Source organism: Enoplosus armatus, chromosome 22, assembly GCF_043641665.1.
Source record: "Enoplosus armatus isolate fEnoArm2 chromosome 22, fEnoArm2.hap1, whole genome shotgun sequence".
Lineage (NCBI taxonomy): Eukaryota > Metazoa > Chordata > Actinopteri > Centrarchiformes > Enoplosidae > Enoplosus > Enoplosus armatus.
In genome coordinates, this window is record NC_092201.1 from 492,421 (window position 1) to 512,331 (window position 19,911).

The window sequence follows — 19,911 nt, forward strand, 5'->3', positions numbered from 1 at the left end:
GGGTCTATGTGTCAGCTGACAACCATAGCACACACTGGTGCACCATACAGATGGGAACAGAAGTGAAGGTATGGAAGCTGGAATGTGTCAATACAACGAATGATTGTGATAAATCTGTTGCTTTTCTGGAGATATGCAGAGATCATATTAGCTGCATCTCACCATCCAGTTTTATAAAAACCCTCTGCTGAAGTAATCAGTTGTCAGACCGGAGTCCATGGTACAAATGTAACCGTTTTAAACTTAACGTCCGCTTAGCAACCAAGCTAGCTACCTTGCAAAATGGTAGTGTAGCTAACTGGCAGCAAACCAGCTACCGTGGCAAACTATTGTGGCAGGCTAGCATCTGCATGTTAGTGGTAGGTGTTGTGTTACTATACACTGTTAGTCTTGTTTGATGCTTTATTTATCCAGGGAAAGCAAACCAGACTACAACAACACCTAATTTCACATCCATACAGCTACTCACACTAACACTGAGAGTTATCCATCATAACCCCAGTCCTCAGTCAATGGCGAGCATTGAGCAGCTGCACCTCAGACGCTGTAGGTTCAGTCTCTTGCTCAAAGGAACTTGAGTCTTAGACTCATACTCATTTTTCAGCCAGTGGTTTTGAACCAGAAACCCTTTAGCTACAAACCTAGAAGTGCATGTGTGTTTAACAGCAACAGACCAGATTCAGACTGAAAATCATCTTTCATTAAATCCCGGTCTGACTGAAGCCTCCACAGGGGAGAGTATTTATGTCCCACAATGCAATGGGCTCCAACATGTCACACATTACTATCAGTGGAAAACCATCTGCTGCGAACAGACAGACTGCAGCTATTAATACCAGTCGCTCACCTCTCACTCTGCTTTCCTCTGTCAGTGAGCAGTAGAAGGTCTGACTGAATCTATTCATTTTACCTTATTTACATTTTCTACCTTTATATATCTGTGCAGAGTCACTGTTGTTTTATTCTCAGTTACTCATCTGTTTCTTTAGCCTGTGTATCACTACAGACAGTAGTATGACTGCCATGTGATGATTAAAAATACTATACTATAAATACTATAAATATTACACTATCACTATTACACTTGGGTTTAATTACCTTGACCCATGAAATTTGGCAGACATGAGGCGTCCGTTTGTGTTTGGTTTTCAGCCGCTTCCACATTAAACACCATCTCAGACATAGCAGATCTTCCTGAATCGTAACTATGATTTGGATGTCAGAAACTCGCAATTGCGATACTTTCGATATGACATGAACGCAACATTAAGCTCAGGTAAACCTTACACTGCACATTAGCATACTAGCATGCTAAGCTTAGCCTATTGCTGTCCTATCATTAGCATATTAACATGCTTACATTTAGTACATGTAATAGTTCACGTGTATGATCTATTCATTAGATGTTTATGTGCTGATGTCTACCATCTAGTATTTAGCATGCTTACGTTACCATGTTAACATCTCCTGCCTTAATTAAGTACCTCCAATAGTTAACATGTTATCATGTTACTATAATTAAAAATATAGGTGTGTTTGCTGGCATCACTGATCAGTTTATCTGGGATTTAAACCAGGTTTTAAAATAAAATGCCAACTTTTTGTTTTGTCGTCTTGTTTTGATTTTTGTGACTTCTGTTTACATTTGGATTCTGGCTAAGACACCATTAAGAGGATCTGTCAGATTGCCACATTAAGAGTCCTAAACATGATGAAATCTTTGTGCAGCAACAAGTTTAATTGTTGAAGCCACAAATGCCTCTTTCCCTTTACTGTGGCAGAGGGAAAACAGAAGCTTTATGAAAGCCACAAGGCACTTCATTTCAACATTATAATGTGTTGCTGTGGAAAAACATCCATAAAACAGCAGCAAACCCTCCTCCTGTCAGCACGCTGACTCAGTGTCAGCTCCAGAAACAGTTTTCTAACTGGAGGACTTTCAGCTCAAACACATCAACAGTCCAGCAGATTCTCTCAGCACCTCCTGCTGTGACAATAAAAAGTTTAGAGTCTCACCGTCCTCGTATGGCGTGTACTCCACTCTGTAGGTCCCGTCACCTTTGTCGGTGATGTAGGCGTCCGTGTTGGCGCCTGATGGGTTGGACACGCAGGCTTTGATATGGCTGCCGCCACTCTTGTAGTGAGCCCGGGCGTCCACAATGAAATGGGTGGTCACTTCCCTTAGGACGCCTATAGAGAAGAAACACACATGAAAACACACATGAAGAGAAGAAATCAACAATATGAAGATAATTGTGTCCTTTACGGAGTATCAAAATGCAGTGCCTACTACTGCTGGGCCAAATCTGACCAGAATCTGACCAGAATCTGACCAGAATCTGACGTGTGTAATTTCCCCCCCGGGGATCAATAAAGTATTTCTGACTCTGACAAATAAAAATAACAAGTTTACACAAGGAACATACTTTTTTTCATATGGTCAGGGAATACAGGGGTTGTTTCAGGACAGTTAGTCCTGCTGTCCAAACCAGTTCCTTATTACGTAATGAGAATACGTGAGGGAGCTACGACGGGAGAGGACGGTTGTCATGTTTGTGCTCTCATTACTTGTTACCATTACTTACTTACTACTCACACTCTTTACATTGTTTTGGTTAAATCTAATTTTGATCACAAAAAGAAGCTAAATGCAACATCTATAATCAAGAAGGTCCAAAATAGAAAAAAACATAATGAGGAAAGTGTAGCCTACAAAACTGCAAATGTGCTCCTGTGAGTTTATTAACTGTCATAATTGACCGTGGAGAAGTCCAGGAGGCCAGTAAACAAACTGAGCTGACTCACTCTGCATACAGCCTCCATCATAAAAACTGACCGCAGAACAGCAGAGAGTTTGGAAACCAGACTTCAGCGATGTGTGGCTGTAAACCGGGAAACACTTACAATCTGAAAGCTGCCAAACGTGCCTGTAGGGTTGGGTTTCAATAACAGGGTCCCTTATGGATAACTGAGGTAAAGCGAATATCTTCTACCCCTACCTAAAAATCTACTTACGTTATCAATTAAGGGCTTTTGAAATGAATGTACAAAATAAGGGATCTCTTTTTAAGGGGTTTCAGGGATAAATTAAGGATTCATTACTGTTATCTTAAGGGATTGTTGTTTTATAGTGAAATATGTAATATATGGGGTATTTGAACGTAAATCTCTGAGTTCCGGATCTTAAATATCAAGCTTTTGCTTTAGTATTGTTTTAAATTGTTGAAAAAAGTAAAAGTAAATAGATCTGAAAAGGGATTTTAATAGATACAGATTTGATAAGCAGATTGTGGATTCAGGTTTGACATAATTATATAAAAAGACGCACTACCACCGTGTAACTGGGTAGGATACAATTTTTAAGCCCTCACCTCTGGGTTCCACTCCTGGTCCATAGACCTTCACCCCACTGGTGTCGACAGCTGGGTCCACCTGTAGTCGGGTGGGGAACTTCGGCACCGCGTGTCCTCCATATTTGATGGTGATGGTGTACATGCCGTGGAACTGGGGGATGTAGGTGATGGAGTAGGTCCCGTCGCTGTTGTTCTGGACGTGAACTTCAGCTTTGGCTCCGGAATCTGAGATGATCTCGATGGTGAGCTCAGCCTCTCCGGCTTTGGAGCAGTCCACCGTAAAGGATCCGTCCTCATTGACCTTCCCTCGCTCCAGGCCGGGGCCGCTGGCCGTCACCTTGCTGGGGTCAAACGCCGACTGGACCACGGCCTTGAAGGGGGACCCGGGGATGTGCTGGTCTGCAAACAGGATGTTGATGGCATACTCGCCTGGCTCGGTGGGCAGGTAAGACACGGAGCAGGATCCATCACCGTTGTCCTGGCATTCGATCTTGGCTTCACAGGGTCCCTCCACTGTCAGACCCAGACCACCAGTACCAGCTCCCTTTGTGTCAATGGCAAAGGGGGCCGGTTTACCCACAACACCACCCTGAAGACCTGGACCATAGGCTCGAACCTGGAAGGTGAACAGGCAAAAGAGATGAGACACAAGGACATGTTAAGAAATGTGTTGGTAGAAGGAGTTAGCGTGCGGTCTAAGGTTTGGAGCTAAATCAGAATACGTATTAAATTGGTAGACCCAATAATGATAACCAAGAAAGGTTTCTTCCATTTCAAAATGTCTTCACAGTGACTCACCTTTGAAGGGTCGGGTGGCATGATGCCCTCCACAGTGAACGGACTTCCTGGTACTGGGTTTCCATCGTAGCTGATGTCCACTCTGTACGGTCCTTCCTCAGGGGGAATGTACTTCACCGTGTGCACCTCATTGGCCGTGCCCGACTCCAGCTTACAGGGAATAGGTCGACGTGACGGTGAGGTGATCTTGATTTCCAGTTTGCCCTGACCTCCGGCACCCTGAGTACTGACGGTGAACTCCTCGTCCTTCCCAACATCCACCTCTTTGATGCGCACACAAACACAGACACACAAGCAGGATGTTCAGTTAGTGATTACTAATCTTTTTAATAGGATTTAATTCAGAGTGACGAGCATTTAGCCCTGATTTTCCCTAAAAAAAAATCTTTCTTTGTCCTAAAAGAGTTGCCTTTAGAACTTGCTACAAGTTTTCAGTCCGGACAAACATCTTCTAAGGAACAATTTATCCTCGACCAGATTTTGCTGGGACAAAATGGCCACCTCTCAAAACTCCAAGACCTCTTTTAACTATTTAAACAAGATGTTAATGATGTAAAGTGAAGCACGAGTAGTGCAAGTTCCTGGCCTACAGTTTAGGACCGTAGTTTCAGTAAACTCTTACTGTAATCATTTCAGAAAACAAGAGATGTGTTTGTTTTTGGTTAATCCAGTGAATAAAAAACCTGCCAAATCTACGGGGCATTTAAGATGCTGACCGTCTTTGTTACATGTCATCTTTGTCACCTCTCTACAGTCACTATCAAATAAAGGCTAATATTCTTGATAAATATATATGGATGCTACATTTGAACCTGAACACAGAACCTGTCACATTATTACTGCCGCTCTGAACTGAACCTGAACCTGACTTTCTGTATGGAAACAATTTCTTGCTTCAGCGTGACAAATGTTTTGGATGTGTTTCCAGTAGAAACCATCAGTCAGATGCACTCACTGTTGTTCAAACCCTGAACTTTGACCTTGCTGAGGTCCAGCGGGGGGGCCACACTGATGTTAAATGGACTTTTAGGGATGGGGTCTCCTCCGTGACACACAGTGACGGACATGTTCCCCTGAGAGAGACACAAACTACAATTAACACCAGTTCATCAGCTCACATATTATAAATCCTACAAGTCAAAGTGCTGTCTGACCTGTTGGACTGCGGTGTAGCGGACGGTGTACGAGTAGTCGTGGTTGTCGATGATCTCGAAGTCTCTGACAGCTTCACCTTTGGCTGCTCCGGTGAAATGGACCTCAGGTTTGGCTTTGCCCGCTCCCTTTGTGTAAATGGTGAAGTGAGTCGGTTTACCCACTTCAACACCTGCAGAGAGTTAAATATAGAAATACAAATGATCTGGAGGTTTATTACACTGAGCATCACTGATCAGACAGGAAGTGGAGAGCATTTACTTGCCGGAAACTCAACTGTTGACTAACATTCACAAAATAAGAGTCTGGTGAGTTTTGTCAATCACGCTCTCAGTACTAATTTGTGTGAACGAATTAAGAGAAGACAATGTAAAACAATATTAAGTAACATTTGATCAGATTTTTAAAGGATGTCAAAGACAAGAAGTTAAAACTAACGATAGTTAGTGTTAACAGTCATAATGTTGTGAAATCACCTGTCTTGTTGAGTCCAGGTCCTTCTGCTCGGACTTTAGCTGCATCATGGGAAGGATCCACCTTTATTCTGAAGGGGCTGATGGGAATTTCCTGTTTACACATTAAAGGTGAGAGGTTTGTTGAATGTGTCGTTTTAGCAGGAAACGTTTCCAGAAGCAGTTCACCTGTCTGCACTCTCACCTGATCAGCGAACAGCACCATGATGGTGTACTGACCGGCACCCGGAGGCGTGTACTTCACTGTGAACGTGTCGTTGTCGTTCTTGATGATGTCGAAGTCGATGTCGGCCTCTGCAGGACCGACCACACCTGGAGCACACTTGATCCCAATGCTGACATCACCTGCAGGGAATGACAGTGACAATAAACCTTCTTCATATCATACTCTAGCAGCTTTTAGAGCAACTTGAAAAGCAAATATCATTCATAAGAAAAAACAACTACATGAAAGTCATGTGCAGTGGTGGAAGGATCTGTATTATTTTCAATATTAAAAATAACAGGATAAAAGACTCATAAAACAGGTATGATGTTGGACCATAACAATGCCCCACCCTGTCCGGCCTCGCTGCAGTCCACGGTGAAGTATGTCGGCTCGTTGGCCTTCAGTCCCGTCTTCTCCACACCTGGACCGTAAACCTTCACGTTCTCTGGATGGCTGCCTTCTCCTATCGTCACCTGGTTCACAACATGCAAAGTGTTGGAAATCAACGGCATTAACAGTCATTTAGGCTACAAATTGCGGCCTACAATTAACAATGAACATTGGTTTATACCCTAAAGGGGCTGTTGGGAACGTTGACTTCGCCCCAGGTGATGATGATGGTGTGTTTGATGGGTTTTGTGGGAATGTAAACACAGAAGTAGGTGCTGTCTCCATTATCTGTGATCTGTATGTCAATGGGGAAACCCTCTGCATCCTGAACACACAAACACAGATTTCACATATCTCCAATCAAAATACCATCATTACATAGAAGAGAATTATTTGATAAGTTCTCACCTGAGCGTAGAGCTTCAGTTCTCCCCTGCCGGCTTCATGGGCATCAATGGTGAAATCAGCAGGTTTGTTGACAATGCAGCCCAGCGGCTCCAGACCTGGACCGTAACATTTCACCTGAAGACGAACGGAGAATATTCAACACTTCATGTTTAACAATAAAATCGTTTTACAGAAACTGTTTTAAAATCAGGGAGGTGCTGGTCTAACGTTTTCTGGAAAGACATCATTGGCAGCAGGGAGAATGTGAGCCATGAAGGGACTGTCCTTGATGTCCTCGTCGTCACATATGACGTGGACAGCGTAGTCGCCCGGTTCAGTCGGCCAGTATCGGACATCACATGACCCGTCACCTTTGTCATCACACTCGATCTTCGCCTGAGAGGGACCCTCGATGGAGAAACCTGCAGACAGTTAATGAAACTCATATTCATCATATATTCCAAAACACTCTTTTTGTAAGCAAAATATTAACAATAAAATATACCACACTATAATGTCAGTTCAGTATTTATTTATCATATTTATTAATTAGTTCTAATTATTCTTTCTTCACAAAAAAGTCTTCACTCTCCTTGAACTAAGTGGAACAAAGCCGCTGATGACGGCCATGAGATGAGATGAAAATGTCATTATATTTACTGCTGATAAATACAAAATAGGGAGTTACCCAGATATAAATATTTTGCATGTGACAAAATATAAAGTTTGTCCCAGAGGCACTGCCAGAGGAAAAGTCAGGAAGTCGCCAAAATCATTAGGATTCATGAGCCGCAAATATTCACAGTAAACTTTAAGGAAATCTGACCAGTAGTCATTGAGATATTTTACAGACAAACAAAGTTTCAGACAGATGGCCGCTATCTTTAAGCCCCGCCCCCAGCTACCTGTCAATCATTCTGAGCAGCAGGTGAGTTGTTGTGACATACCAAGTGTTCCCACCTCAGTGCCGATGGCCTCCACCACAAAGTCAGCACTCTTCCCCACCATGCCAGTCTCCAGACCTGGACCCCAGGCCCTCACTTTCTGAGGCCCCGCCTCCTCACTCACCTGAACCTCGAATGGACTGAAAACACACACACATATTATAGTTATAGTATTATAGTTTTGTATATGTTCAATTATTTAGAATTGAGCATAGTATGCTTTACATCCATATCTATCTACACACATCTGAGCATCTGGAGTCCCTCAGGGATCTATCCTGGATCCCTTATAGTTCTCTAGTTACATTTGACCAATTGGCCAAATGTCCAAATATTCAGTTATAAAATTAACATTATGGTCCAATACATTTATATGTTCTGACAAAGCTGCATTTTTTTATGTGTGTAATGTCTTTTAACTTGAATGAACAACTTCCATATTAACTGTTAGATATAATTAACACATTTATGTTTAAATATTCAATACTGAGTGAAAGTAAGCTTTATATATGGAGAGAGTTGTATGTGAGCAATTCACTACTCATGAGTCATCATCTTCAAAGAAACTCTAAACTTTCTACTTGTTACTTTTCTGTGTGTAAATCCACTGGAGCACCTCAAGGTTCTACCCTGGGTCCCCCTTTAATTCTGTAGTTACACCACAACATACAACTCACAACTTCATTTTCATGGGCTTAAAACCCAAATGACTGGATTGGGTTCTCTCAGTTTTCTATTTGAATTAACATCATCCGTGTGATAACTAACATAGGAGAACAACATGATCAGCTGATCAGTCTTACCTGCGTGGGATGCTGTGTCCTCCCCAGGTGATAGTTACGATGTATTTTCCTATCTGGATGGGGTAATAATTACACTCAAACATCCCGTTTTCCATCTCAAGAACCTTCACCGGCTCCTCCAGGCCCTCTGGATTCAAAATAAAAATATCGCCCACAATCAGTACTGTGCACCATGTACAGTAAAGGTGCATTTCAAGCTAAATAGTCAGTCTTGGCGTCTTACTTGGTCCCTTCACAGTGACTTTGAGCTCTCCGCTGCCTGCTCCTTTAGTGTAAACTTTAAAATCTGCCACTTCTTTCACCCTCAGACCCTTCGGCTGCAGACCTCTGCCCGACGCTCTGCAGGCATTTGGGTTACAGGCTGTGAGAGCCAATCAGGAGGAGATGTGGGACACTGGTTAGACTGGGAGATGATGTTAAAATCATAATCAACTAACAGAAACATTCACACAAACTTCACACTTCACAGGTAGACGGCTGCAGGTTTATCTGTTAGTCAGCTGATCAGTGCTGAGAGAGAAGCAGTTTTCTGAGGCTAAAAGGAAAAAGCAGCAAAGATGAAGACAAGATGAAACAAAAGGTTATCAGTCAGAAGAACGAAGAGCTCAGAGCTGCAGGTCCATGACTTCAGCAAGTGAAAAAGAATGAAACATAAATAAATGATTTAAAACAAAATGTTTACAACTTTGGAGAGTTCAGAGGCGTACAGATCGTTGTCTAATTCACAGATAAAACACTTTGTAAAGGTGAGAATCACTGTGAAACAGACAGACAGAGACAGTTTTTTTTTATCTAAACAGATGTGATACAAAGTTGAAAAGGGTGGAAGAGGAAGAGGAGGGTCATTGATATTGGTTACTAAGAAAAAGAGAGATAACGCAGATGAGGATAATGGTGAGGATGATGATGATGATGATGAAGGCCTATGTGTGTAAACAAATACATCTAAATGGTCACAAGGCCAGAAATCAGAGGCACTTAGTTCTACTGTATACATTTTGGAGTATACATATATGTATTATTTCAAATGGGTTAGTTTTTGCTGTTTTATCAACATTGTTGTTTTCATTAGTGGTAACTAATTACAGAATTAAGTGAATGGGGGGAACCCCCTTCATGTTTTGCATATTTTTTACGAACAAAAAAATCTGGTTTGAAGAATAAAAATACCACTAGAGTGTTTGTAAAGCTGAAGTCCAAACTAACCAAAAGTTGTCACACACACACACACGCACACACTGGATCACATAAATGTCAGTAATCTATATACCATCAGATATCTGGACGATTTACTTAGTTGGAGTCAGAGGCTTGGTGTAGAACTGGTGATGGAACTGAAATACTTTTTTGGTACTGACTGAAAAGTGTCCGTATCGAAACTGACAAGCATCAAAAGACTTCAAATGTCTCATCAGATTCATAATCTTATTCTTTGATCAGATAGGTTCTGATTTAATTTATCCAGTTTTAGTCTGTATTTTGTTCAGACAACATTCAATATTTGACAAGTTCGCCTTGTTTTGTTGTTTGTCAACTGGATAAAATCATGGTTGGCCTGAGGTGATCATTAATCCTGAGAGCATCCAGAAAGGCCTCCACACATCCACATTCACTCTGTTTCTTTGCTGTAGAAGAAGGTAAAGCTGCTCAGGATGAAGCAGGTGCTGCACATGCTGTAAAGCTGGGAAACCCCATCAGAGGGGTCAGAGGCAGAGATGGTTTTGAGTTGAGGTGGAAGGAAACCAGGCTAGCGCAGGCAGGCTCCAGTCACACCCCCACCCCCAGCCTGTACTAACTTGGTCGCCTGGGTTTGGGCGGTGTTGGAGGGGGGCCTCTCCTTGTCTTGTCTGAGGGTGGGGTGTGTGTGCACTGAGGTACAATCTGCACCGGAGACCCCGGAGGCGGGACGCTCTGGGAAACTGAAGGAGGGAACAACAGTGATGATACAATTGTACACAGGTACAGAGGTGACAGAGACCTCCAGACCAGTAGACATCCGGACCAACAGACTGCTTTAGTCAAGTCTAGACTGACAAGTCAGAGTCCCAAATCAAGACAGACAAGTACCAAGATTTCCAAGTTCTGAGTCAAGTCAAGACAGACAAGTCCTGGGTCAAGTTCCAAGTCAAGACAGCAAGTCTCGAATCATAATACTAGGCAGGCAAGTCTGGGGTCATATCAGTCAAGTCCTAAGTCTCTAGTCAAAGATATACAAGTCACAAGTCAGGTTTCAAGTCAAGACAGGCAAGTCCAGTGTCAAGTCCCAATTTGAGGCAAGTCCTACATCAAGATAGAAAGTGCCAGTCAAGACAAACAAGTCAAGTCCTAAATCAATCACTAAATTAAGACCGGCAAGTCCCAAGTCACGGCTGGCAATCCCAAGTCAAAAGGTAGTAAAGTCCTAAATCAAGTCCAAGTCAAGACAGAAAAGTTCAATTTCAGAGAGAGTCCCAAGTCAAATCTACGTCCAGTCAGACAAAGATCCCAGGTCAGGTCCTAAGTCAAAGACTTGGGACCTTCCATCCATCCATCCAAGTCAAAGACTTGGGACCTTCCATCCATCCAAGTCAAGACAGGCAACGGGCAAGTCCTAAATCTAGACAGCAATTCACAGTCAAGACAGCCCCAAAGTCCCAAATCAAATACAAGTCCTATCAGACAAGATGGGCTTGGCTAAAGTCAAGTCCAAACATCCATCCATTTTGCCCCTGTCGGTCAAACTGTCCAACTCTGATCAAAGTCAGAGTCCACATCTCTGCCAGCAGACCAATGGAGCACCAAGGAGAAGACGGAACACCGCAGCCCAAAACCATGAGAGCGCACAGCTTCAGCCAATAAAACCCAGTACTGAGGAGCAAGCACCGACTGTCTCATCAGACCTGGACCCAGACTGAACTGCAGATTTCATACTGTTATGGAAATCAAAAACTTTTTCTTGAGTTCTTTAATCAGTCAGTCTGGACATCAGATTTCAATGTGACACTCACTCTGATTAGAAACAGCTGCTGAGCGACGGGAGATGGTGATTACAAGAGGGAGGGTCAAAAAGTTCATTATGCTGTTCATATCAGATTATGTACCAAATGAAGTAAAAATATCTGCAGGTTTCAGATTCTTGTTAATGTTACATGGAAATTAATTTATGACAAAATGGCTTCCATTAAAATTGTACATGTTTAAAAGGACCACAGACACCATCTGGAACAAAAATAAAGTCAGAACTGACAGTGTCCAATGTGCTAGACATGGATGTGTAAAACCTACCCTCTGAGATCTGGACAGTGAAAGGGCTTCTGGGAATCTGCTGCCCAGCAAAGGTCACATAGACGGTGTGAGGTCCCTCCAGGACGGGAACATAGGTGCAGCGGAAAATACTGTCGCCTTTGTTCTCCAAGACAATCTCTACTGTATCCCTCCGACCATTTGAATCCACAATGATAACGCCTACATCTCCAGCACCCGCCCCTGATGGACAGACAGATGGACAACAAGACTTTCAAGCACTGAAAGAGGAATGTGACACTTATTGGAACTGATTCATACAGACTGAAATGTGGCAGCTTTGGTAAGACGGAAGAAGAAACCTAAATGCTTTTACATTTGTGGGAAAATATCCCTGACTAGAAAGAAATTCTGGAGAATTAAAGGAAGGTATGTACTATAAGCCTAAAGTCATGTTGTGTCCCCTACAGGCTGCAGTTTTATTGAAGCCCTCCTTTTGCCTTGAAGTGTGACTACATGGACAAAAATGCTTTTTTACAATACAGAAGAGTTACCTTTTAGACCAGATTTCCAACAGAAATGTCTAATAAAAAGGTAATTAGATACCAGCATAACATTTATTTGGCTCAAGAACTCTTTAGCAGCTTTCTTTGCTTATTTTCCAGGTAAACTGATTAAAGTCGAGCAGTTAGTGCTCTGTCTAAATGGTAACTCATAATATAGTTCAGTTTCATGAGTTTCAGTTTGAGTGATTACCTGCAGTGTAAATGTCAAAGTATGTAGGTTTGTTGGCCACGTTTCCCGTCGACTGCAGTCCCGGCCCGCGGGCCTGAACTCTGGTCGGGTCGCCCATGGCCTTAGAAACATTCACCACAAAGGGACTTCTGTCGATGTCCTGCCCAGCAAACAGCACCTTCACCTGAGAGGAGCAGCACCACACAGGCCAGTCAGGGTTTCTGATGGGTCACTTACATCATGAATCAATGAACCAAATCTGTCATTTAAATCATTAAATCCCTCCTGAAGCTTACGGGAACAGTTTTCATAACCCTTTTTGAATAAAGTTTGTAACTTTGAGTCATCTGTTCTTAAGAAAGTTAAGCAAACTTAAGCGGAGAGCTAAAGAGCTGTAAAGATTGGACGAATAGTAATGACATCACATGACTGGATTTCCATGCGTAAGTCACGTGATGACACCTGAGCCAGCTCCATTCGCTAAAGAAGACCATGAGATGTAGATGAAAGCTGTGAAAGCTAGCAGGTCGACCTTTTCGCTATATGATTGGGATTTATATTCCAGAGTGATTTTTCTTACTTTATGAAGCCCCTCCACTTTGGGCAGGTAGACCACAGAGTACGTTCTGTTCTTGTCGTTGTTGGGGATCACTCGGGCCTGATGGTCGCAAAAAGACAACACATTCAGTTGTAATTCACTTTGCTGTGTTTGATTAGATATAAAATAAGAGTGTGTTCTCACCTCCTCTGTGTGTCCCTCTGGATCTTCCACATAAACCAGAACTTCACCCAGTCCGGCCTCCACCGTCTCCACCAGAAACTCTGCTGGTTTCAGAACCACATTACCTCGAGGCTCAATACCTGAGAGACACGAGAGGAGGCAAGTTCAATGAAAAATCGAATGATTCCCACAAACCTTGTGGTTCCAACCGACAAAGACCATGAACCCATGTTGACAGCAGTAACAGAATTCAAATTAATTCAAGTCATTCAGATCTCAGCAAAACATTCTGTTATTCAAACCATGATAGTAAAAAACAAATAATATATGACAATTCTGTTCCAAAATTACTTTTTAGTATCTCATCTATCAACAACTGTCTAATTCACTGATTCACTGTTAAATGTCAAACATCACAAAATAGTGAAATATCTTTATCTCAACTGATTTTAAATTGTTTGTTTTCTCTGACCAATGGGCCAAAAAACCTTAAACAATTAATCAAAATTGTTCACAAATATTTGTATATCAGTCGACTAATTGATTACCTGGCTGATTGTTTCAGCTCTACAAATATCAACTGCTCATCTGAAAATTGACCAATGAGCTCATTTCCCATGATGATTGGACTGTTCCTGTATGTATTGCCATATTTTTGGTCCGTGTTACTTAAAAAATTTAAACCATTCTCACTGGGAAGCATGGAAACAGCACACAGATGGTTTTCACTTGAAGCCAATAAAAGTAGATTTAAACTGATCAGTTTTTGGATGGACTTTAGTGCTGTGTTTTTTCCTCACCTGGTCCGTAGGCTTTGGCCCTCTTCGGGTGCAGCGTCTTTGCCCTCAGGGGGGCACCGGGCTTCAGCTTAGATTTGGGGAACTGAGACAGGTAGGTCATCACAGAGTGCTCGTCCACGTTAGGATCGACGATCTCCTCTGGAGCGATCACCTGAAGAAGAACGAGATGATGAACATATTACATTTACAGCTGCAGATAATCCCAATAATGAGCAACAAACTGGTTTAAAAAGTGACTTTCTTCCAAAAACACATCAAAGAGGCTCATTAAATGGAGGCACAGAACATTTTTAATTAACAATGTAAAACAGTTTTTCTGAAATCAAATCTGAATATCTGGAGTCCAAAATCATTAATGGAAGAGAAACTGGAGACTGACTAAAGACAGAAAATCAAAGTTAATCGTTTTATGAGTCAAAAAGACAAAATAATGGAGGAATGAGTTGGAGCTGGTGAACACATGAAAGGTCTGTTAAATGTTTAACAGCTGCTCCTTCAATGGATTCTGTTCATTACCCCAGCAGGAAGGCCTTTTTAAATCCTCCACTGAAGTAAAAGCATCAGAAACACTATGTCCAAATACTTCTTTCACGAGGTTGAAAAAGTACTAGCAGTAAGGCGAGGTAGCTTTATTCATATAGCAACAAGACAATTCAAAGTTATTTACGTAAGACATAAAAAGGCATTAAGAATAGATATAAAAGAAACACAAGGCAATATAAAAAAGATTTAAAAAGAATAAAATAAATAAAATATGCTAAAACTGATATTAGTGATTCAAGTTGTTTAACTTCAGGAATGATTGTGAGTTTACTTTTGTGACATAAATCTGTGCATCATATTTGTTTTTTTCATTATTTGAGCTTGTGCGTGCATGTAGATGTTGAACAGAAGAGGACCGAGAATGGAGCCCTGAGGAACTCCACATGTCATTTTTGTTGTTCGTTCAGACATTTATTTATGTAACAAATTATTAAAACTAAAATATAATTTCATACACTCCTTGCTACCCTAAACTCCAGCAGTGCATCAGATTTCATGAGCTTATATTATTATAGTACTGTGGGGGGGTGGCCTAAAGGTTAGAGAAGCAGGTTTATGACGAAAGGTCGGCAATTATTATTATTACATATTGCTCTTTAATATAACGTCTGACTTACCTCTGTGTTTACTTTCCTATTGTCTTCCTAGCTTCTGATTGGTTAGTTTAACCACATGTCAGACAGAAAGTCTTGTTGTGGTAAAAGCTGCTACCCACACATTATCTGTCTCTGTCATGTTTTCATTTATCCCTTTCAGAGTGATCCAACCACCAACTCAAGTTCCCAGTAATAATCCAGAACATTAACAGAACAAACTCTCAGAAACAGAAGAAAGTTTAATCAACAACAAGTCCGACTCACTTCCAGAAACCTTCAGGTCTCTGCTGCTCTCATTACACAGAAAAACATCTGCTTCATCATCCTTTATTACACAGGGTTCAACACAGGGAGGTTCTCTCAAGATGGAGACTATGACTTTATGTCTTTAACTAACAATCGTTCATCATCTGATTCCACAGTTTGTGTTTTGTCTTCACTGCGCCTCCTCCACTCTGCTGCTAATTTAAACTGCTGGCTGCAGGATCACTCTGCAGTCTGGAAATAGACCAGAGTGAAAGGAAAGTTCCTGATGCTGCCTGTCGGATCGCAGCAGGACTACGACTCTGTTCCTGCCGTTAAGAGACTCATTACACACTGAAACTTACATTATATTATTATATCCAATCAGTTTTTATTTCTTTTTGTCACCGCTCTTTGATAATACAAAGAGCACAGTTTTAGTAACCTGGATGAGTTCTACAAATTCTACAATTAAAAACTAAGAGTTGGTGGATATTTTACAGGCAGATTCAAGTATTTTCTACACTTAATACACTTTGTAATACATTTTGAACAACTGCTATAAGTTTAAAGGCCTTTAAAGAGATCCACACATACAATATTTGTCAAATTGAATGAGGAACAAAGTAATAGCCTTCAGAGAAAAGTACCTAGAGAACAATGAGGGGAATGAAGGAGTAAACTACAATTTTAAGCTAATAAATACAGGGGATGGAATATAGTTTACTTGAACAGTTAACTCAATGAATAAATCTTTTTGTTTTTCTTGTCAAGATTTTTGGAAGGTTTGGGGAGACTTATTACTTCAGTATTGCTGGCTACGGCCCTACAAATTATTTTCTAAATGATACATTTTCTTCTTTCTTTAAAATGGTGTTAAGATAAGATTTTGTTAAAACAAACAAAAACCTTTAATGTTCCTTCATGGTTTCTATATTTGGTGGCCAAACTCTTGTAGGTGTGGTTTGATTAATCCACCACGTTTTGGTGTTGTGGTAAAGGACAATGGTGAAGCAACAGGTAAATGTTACCTGTGGTACTCCGAGCCAGTCGTCAGCCTGCTGCATGGCCTCTCTGGCGTTCTCCACCGGCTGACTGGGGTCCCATGTTTCCCAGTCGGGACAAAGACCTGAAGGCAGCACAGAGTTCAGAAGCTTAAACTCCTTCCAGTGCTTAAATGTCAAATGAATCTTCAACTCCGCACTCAGACTTAATAATTAAAATCTGGGACATCAAAGTTCTCGTTGTGTACCTACCAGGGGCGCAGTTGTCCACCAGTGCTCCCAGTGCCTTGCCGTCCCTCCAGTCTCGGTGGAAGTTGGTGATGGGGAGCTGGGGCACCTTGTTCTGGATCCAACCAAGCAGACGCTGTTTGGGGGTCAGTTTCTTGGCGTCTTCGTCGTCCTCGTCCTCCCACATGGGCATGGAGATGGAGTAGTGCAGGATCAGGGTCCAGATCAGACCCAGGATCAGCTTCAGGTTCCCGTCCACAATGGCTTTAGAGTCTGAGGGTCAGACGGGAGAACAGGTTAAATGAGGACATGACAGCATCTGTTGGTGCTGAGTAAAGATTCACATGATGTTGTTTATCACGACAGAGATCAACCCGTCGTCAGTTCCACAAGCCTGTTTTGTGTGTGAAGGTTGGCAGGTGATCCAGCAGGTCAGCTGTTTCAGTACCTGTGTGTGTTTTATTAGATCTGTGCAGCAGCGAGGTCGTTATGGAGGGTTTCATGTGGTTTCTGAGACTCGAGATGGTTTTCAACTGGAAACTTCTTACAACCCAACAACATCAACATTAGATGATTCTGTAGAACCCCAGAAAACGTTTTTTAAATTCTCATTTTCCACAGAATCTTCGTTGAACTCAGGTTTCCTTCTCAGCTAACCATCTGGAATCATCTGTGTGGCTGAAATGAACTTGAAGCTCTAATTGAAACCAGTGTTTGTTGTATACGTCTGAGCTTTACATCTCAACTGAACGTTTTGGGATCAGCTCATGTGACCCAGTTTCCTGTTCTGTTCAAGAGCTTTATATCTGCTCGCCAAAATAAAAGTTCATGGCTTCACATTGTTTATCTTTCAGCTGTCAGGAGACTTCTTTTAATGTGAAAGTTTCATCCATCGACAGCAGAGAGTAGATCTGCTGCAGGATGATGTCATTCAACCCCCGGTCTGAGGAATGAGGTCAGTTTAAATAGGAAACACATGTGCACACACACACACACACACACACACTAGTCCTCACTAATACACACAACCACACACAGTAACACACACATCCAGGAATCTGAGGGAGAACTGTGAGTTGTTCCTAAACAGAAAACTTTTAGTGGTTCACTTTTTTCACCACATGAACTCGAGTCATCTTTAAAGACCGATGAAGACCTCGTGTTCTCCTGCGAGGCTCATTAAACGAACACAGTTAAAGTTTCTGATGGATCGTCCAATCAGGAGACACTGTGAGAGCAGAGCAAACAATCATAAATCACCCAAGTGTTTGTGCAGACTGTCGGCTGCATGATCACACCACCTAGTTATAAGAAAGAGAGAAATGAAAGACAGGGTTTATTCACACACCTACTTCACTTCCTGACTTCCTGTCAGTGTAAGAGCTTCAACTGACTATTGAACTCCTTTTACAATTCAACTGACTTTAACTGACACTTTCATTTCTTTAAATGTTTGCATGACAACTGATTTACTTTACACGTTCATTTAAACAATACACCTAAACTCCTTTCAGTGCTGTCAGTTTAATCAACTCAAACTACTTTCAGCACCTTCACTTTAACTGAAACTTTCTTTAAATGCCTGGACGTCAACTCTTCAATTCCCTTCAGTAATTTAGTTTGAACTGATATGTAAACTCTATGCTTGAACTAACTCTTCAATCATTTTAAGTGTCATTTCAACTGACACAAATGTCTTTCAGTGCATAACATCTTCTGCTCCTTTCAGCACATTCACTTCAACAGGGTTAGGGGCTGACAGTCAAACTCCTTACAGAGCCGTGATGCTAACGTGGCTAAACTCTGCAACAATGTGAAGTTTCTTCCAGCTTCAGTGTGTGTTTACAGTGTGTGTGTGTGTGTGTGTGTGTGTGTGTGAGAGATCGAGTATTACTCATGTTGTGGGGACATGAATCTGTTTACACATTGTGGGGACTCGCCTTCCTTTTGGGAACAAAACACACGTCCTCATAACGTAGATAATTAGACTTTAGGGTGAAGTTTTAATGTAAGTCTCCAGAAAATGAATGTAAGTCTATGTAATGTCCTCTGAAGTGATGGAAACACAACTGTGTGTGTGTGTGTGTTTGAAATCATATTGTCCTTCTCTGAGCTCAGATGTCTGTTATTCAACACACACACACACACACACACACACACACTCTCTCTATCAGGAAGCTCAGTGTCCAGAGATTAGTCAGGTCCGGTGTTCAGAGAGGAAATGTTGTGTTCGGAGCGTCGCTGTAATCTTTCCCCAGGAAACAGGAGCTGCTGCAGATTGTTTGTTCTTTTCTCTCAGATCAGCTGAACCCTGAACAGATTTACTGAAGCGTTTCGTTTTTCAGGCGCACACGCAATGTTTTTATCCAACAGACACAGTTTGTTATTCAGTGTTTGCAAAGTGGTTGAAAGTAACTAAGTGAGTTAGTAAAAATTTGAGGTACTTGTACTTTACTGGAGTATTTCCCTTTCATGCTACTTTGCACTTGTACATTTGAGAAGCTTTCAAAGAAGCGTAAAGTTCAGAATCCCAAGAGGAGTGAGACATCACCACGCTGTTGTGTAGTTTTACTTCATTTCCATGATCGCCTGTTGAATGTCTGAAGTTTTTGTTATATTATAGACAAAAGTAAGTGGACAGGGATGTGTCTTTTATTCTGAAAGAGAGAGCTAAAGTATAACAAGACACGTGAATACAAAACTTTATAGACCAAATTTAACTGATTCAAAGGAGGAAGAAATTCAACTATTTCCCTCCTGTTGTCCTGCACCTGATCCCAACACACAGCTTCCTCTCGGTTTGTACCTTGAAATGAACAGACGTGGGGAACAGAAAAAAGCACCAAAGATCAGCTGACTTTCCTCAGATTCTAGATATAAAAACTGCTGATGTCATGTGACTTTTTGTCCCAGCAGAGCCACCGTACTCTGCAGCAGAGCAAAGCAGGACTGGACTCTGGTGTTCTGCCAAACACCCTCTGAGCCGCAACAACAACACGTCTGTCTGAAACACAGCCCGTCCTGTTCGCTAACGTCCGCCGTGCTTGCCGTCGTCAACGGTTACCAAACAAACAACCTAAAGGTCGCTCTGCTGCAGAGAAACAATGGAGTCCTGACAGAAAGACTGCGGTCTGATGGAGGAACTGTGTAATGTGACATTTAAAAAGAAAGACTTCATGAGGCTGCAGAGAGAAGAAAGAAACAGATCAACATGTTAAAGTTTGTCCTGCTCGTGTGTTAAAATCTGAAAGGTTCGTCCTCTCAGAACATTTCATGGGACTCAAACAGCTGCTGCAGTCTGTTCGGTTAGA

At 41.8% G+C, this 19,911-nt stretch overlaps 1 protein-coding gene across 5 annotated transcripts in view; it reads right to left on the bottom strand.

Moving 5' to 3' along the window:
* The window catches only part of flncb (filamin C, gamma b (actin binding protein 280)), a 46,276-nt gene that overhangs the window by 18,613 nt on the left and 7,752 nt on the right, over nucleotides 1-19,911 (bottom strand). For all 5 annotated transcript variants that reach the window (XM_070929037.1, XM_070929040.1, XM_070929039.1 and 2 more), the window contains 21 exons: nucleotides 16,625-16,873; nucleotides 16,400-16,497; nucleotides 13,987-14,137; nucleotides 13,208-13,326; nucleotides 13,046-13,123; nucleotides 12,487-12,649; nucleotides 11,773-11,973; nucleotides 8,732-8,869; nucleotides 8,509-8,635; nucleotides 7,709-7,845; nucleotides 6,990-7,183; nucleotides 6,783-6,896; nucleotides 6,556-6,699; nucleotides 6,334-6,457; nucleotides 5,961-6,121; nucleotides 5,780-5,870; nucleotides 5,306-5,475; nucleotides 5,107-5,224; nucleotides 4,152-4,414; nucleotides 3,372-3,969; nucleotides 2,017-2,190 (listed from right to left, as the gene is read on the bottom strand). In XM_070929037.1, the coding sequence (XP_070785138.1) occupies nucleotides 2,017-2,190; nucleotides 3,372-3,969; nucleotides 4,152-4,414; nucleotides 5,107-5,224; nucleotides 5,306-5,475; nucleotides 5,780-5,870; nucleotides 5,961-6,121; nucleotides 6,334-6,457; nucleotides 6,556-6,699; nucleotides 6,783-6,896; nucleotides 6,990-7,183; nucleotides 7,709-7,845; nucleotides 8,509-8,635; nucleotides 8,732-8,869; nucleotides 11,773-11,973; nucleotides 12,487-12,649; nucleotides 13,046-13,123; nucleotides 13,208-13,326; nucleotides 13,987-14,137; nucleotides 16,400-16,497; nucleotides 16,625-16,873 (3,612 nt within the window). The remainder of the gene's footprint in view (nucleotides 1-2,016; nucleotides 2,191-3,371; nucleotides 3,970-4,151; nucleotides 4,415-5,106; nucleotides 5,225-5,305; nucleotides 5,476-5,779; nucleotides 5,871-5,960; nucleotides 6,122-6,333; nucleotides 6,458-6,555; nucleotides 6,700-6,782; nucleotides 6,897-6,989; nucleotides 7,184-7,708; nucleotides 7,846-8,508; nucleotides 8,636-8,731; nucleotides 8,870-11,772; nucleotides 11,974-12,486; nucleotides 12,650-13,045; nucleotides 13,124-13,207; nucleotides 13,327-13,986; nucleotides 14,138-16,399; nucleotides 16,498-16,624; nucleotides 16,874-19,911) is intronic.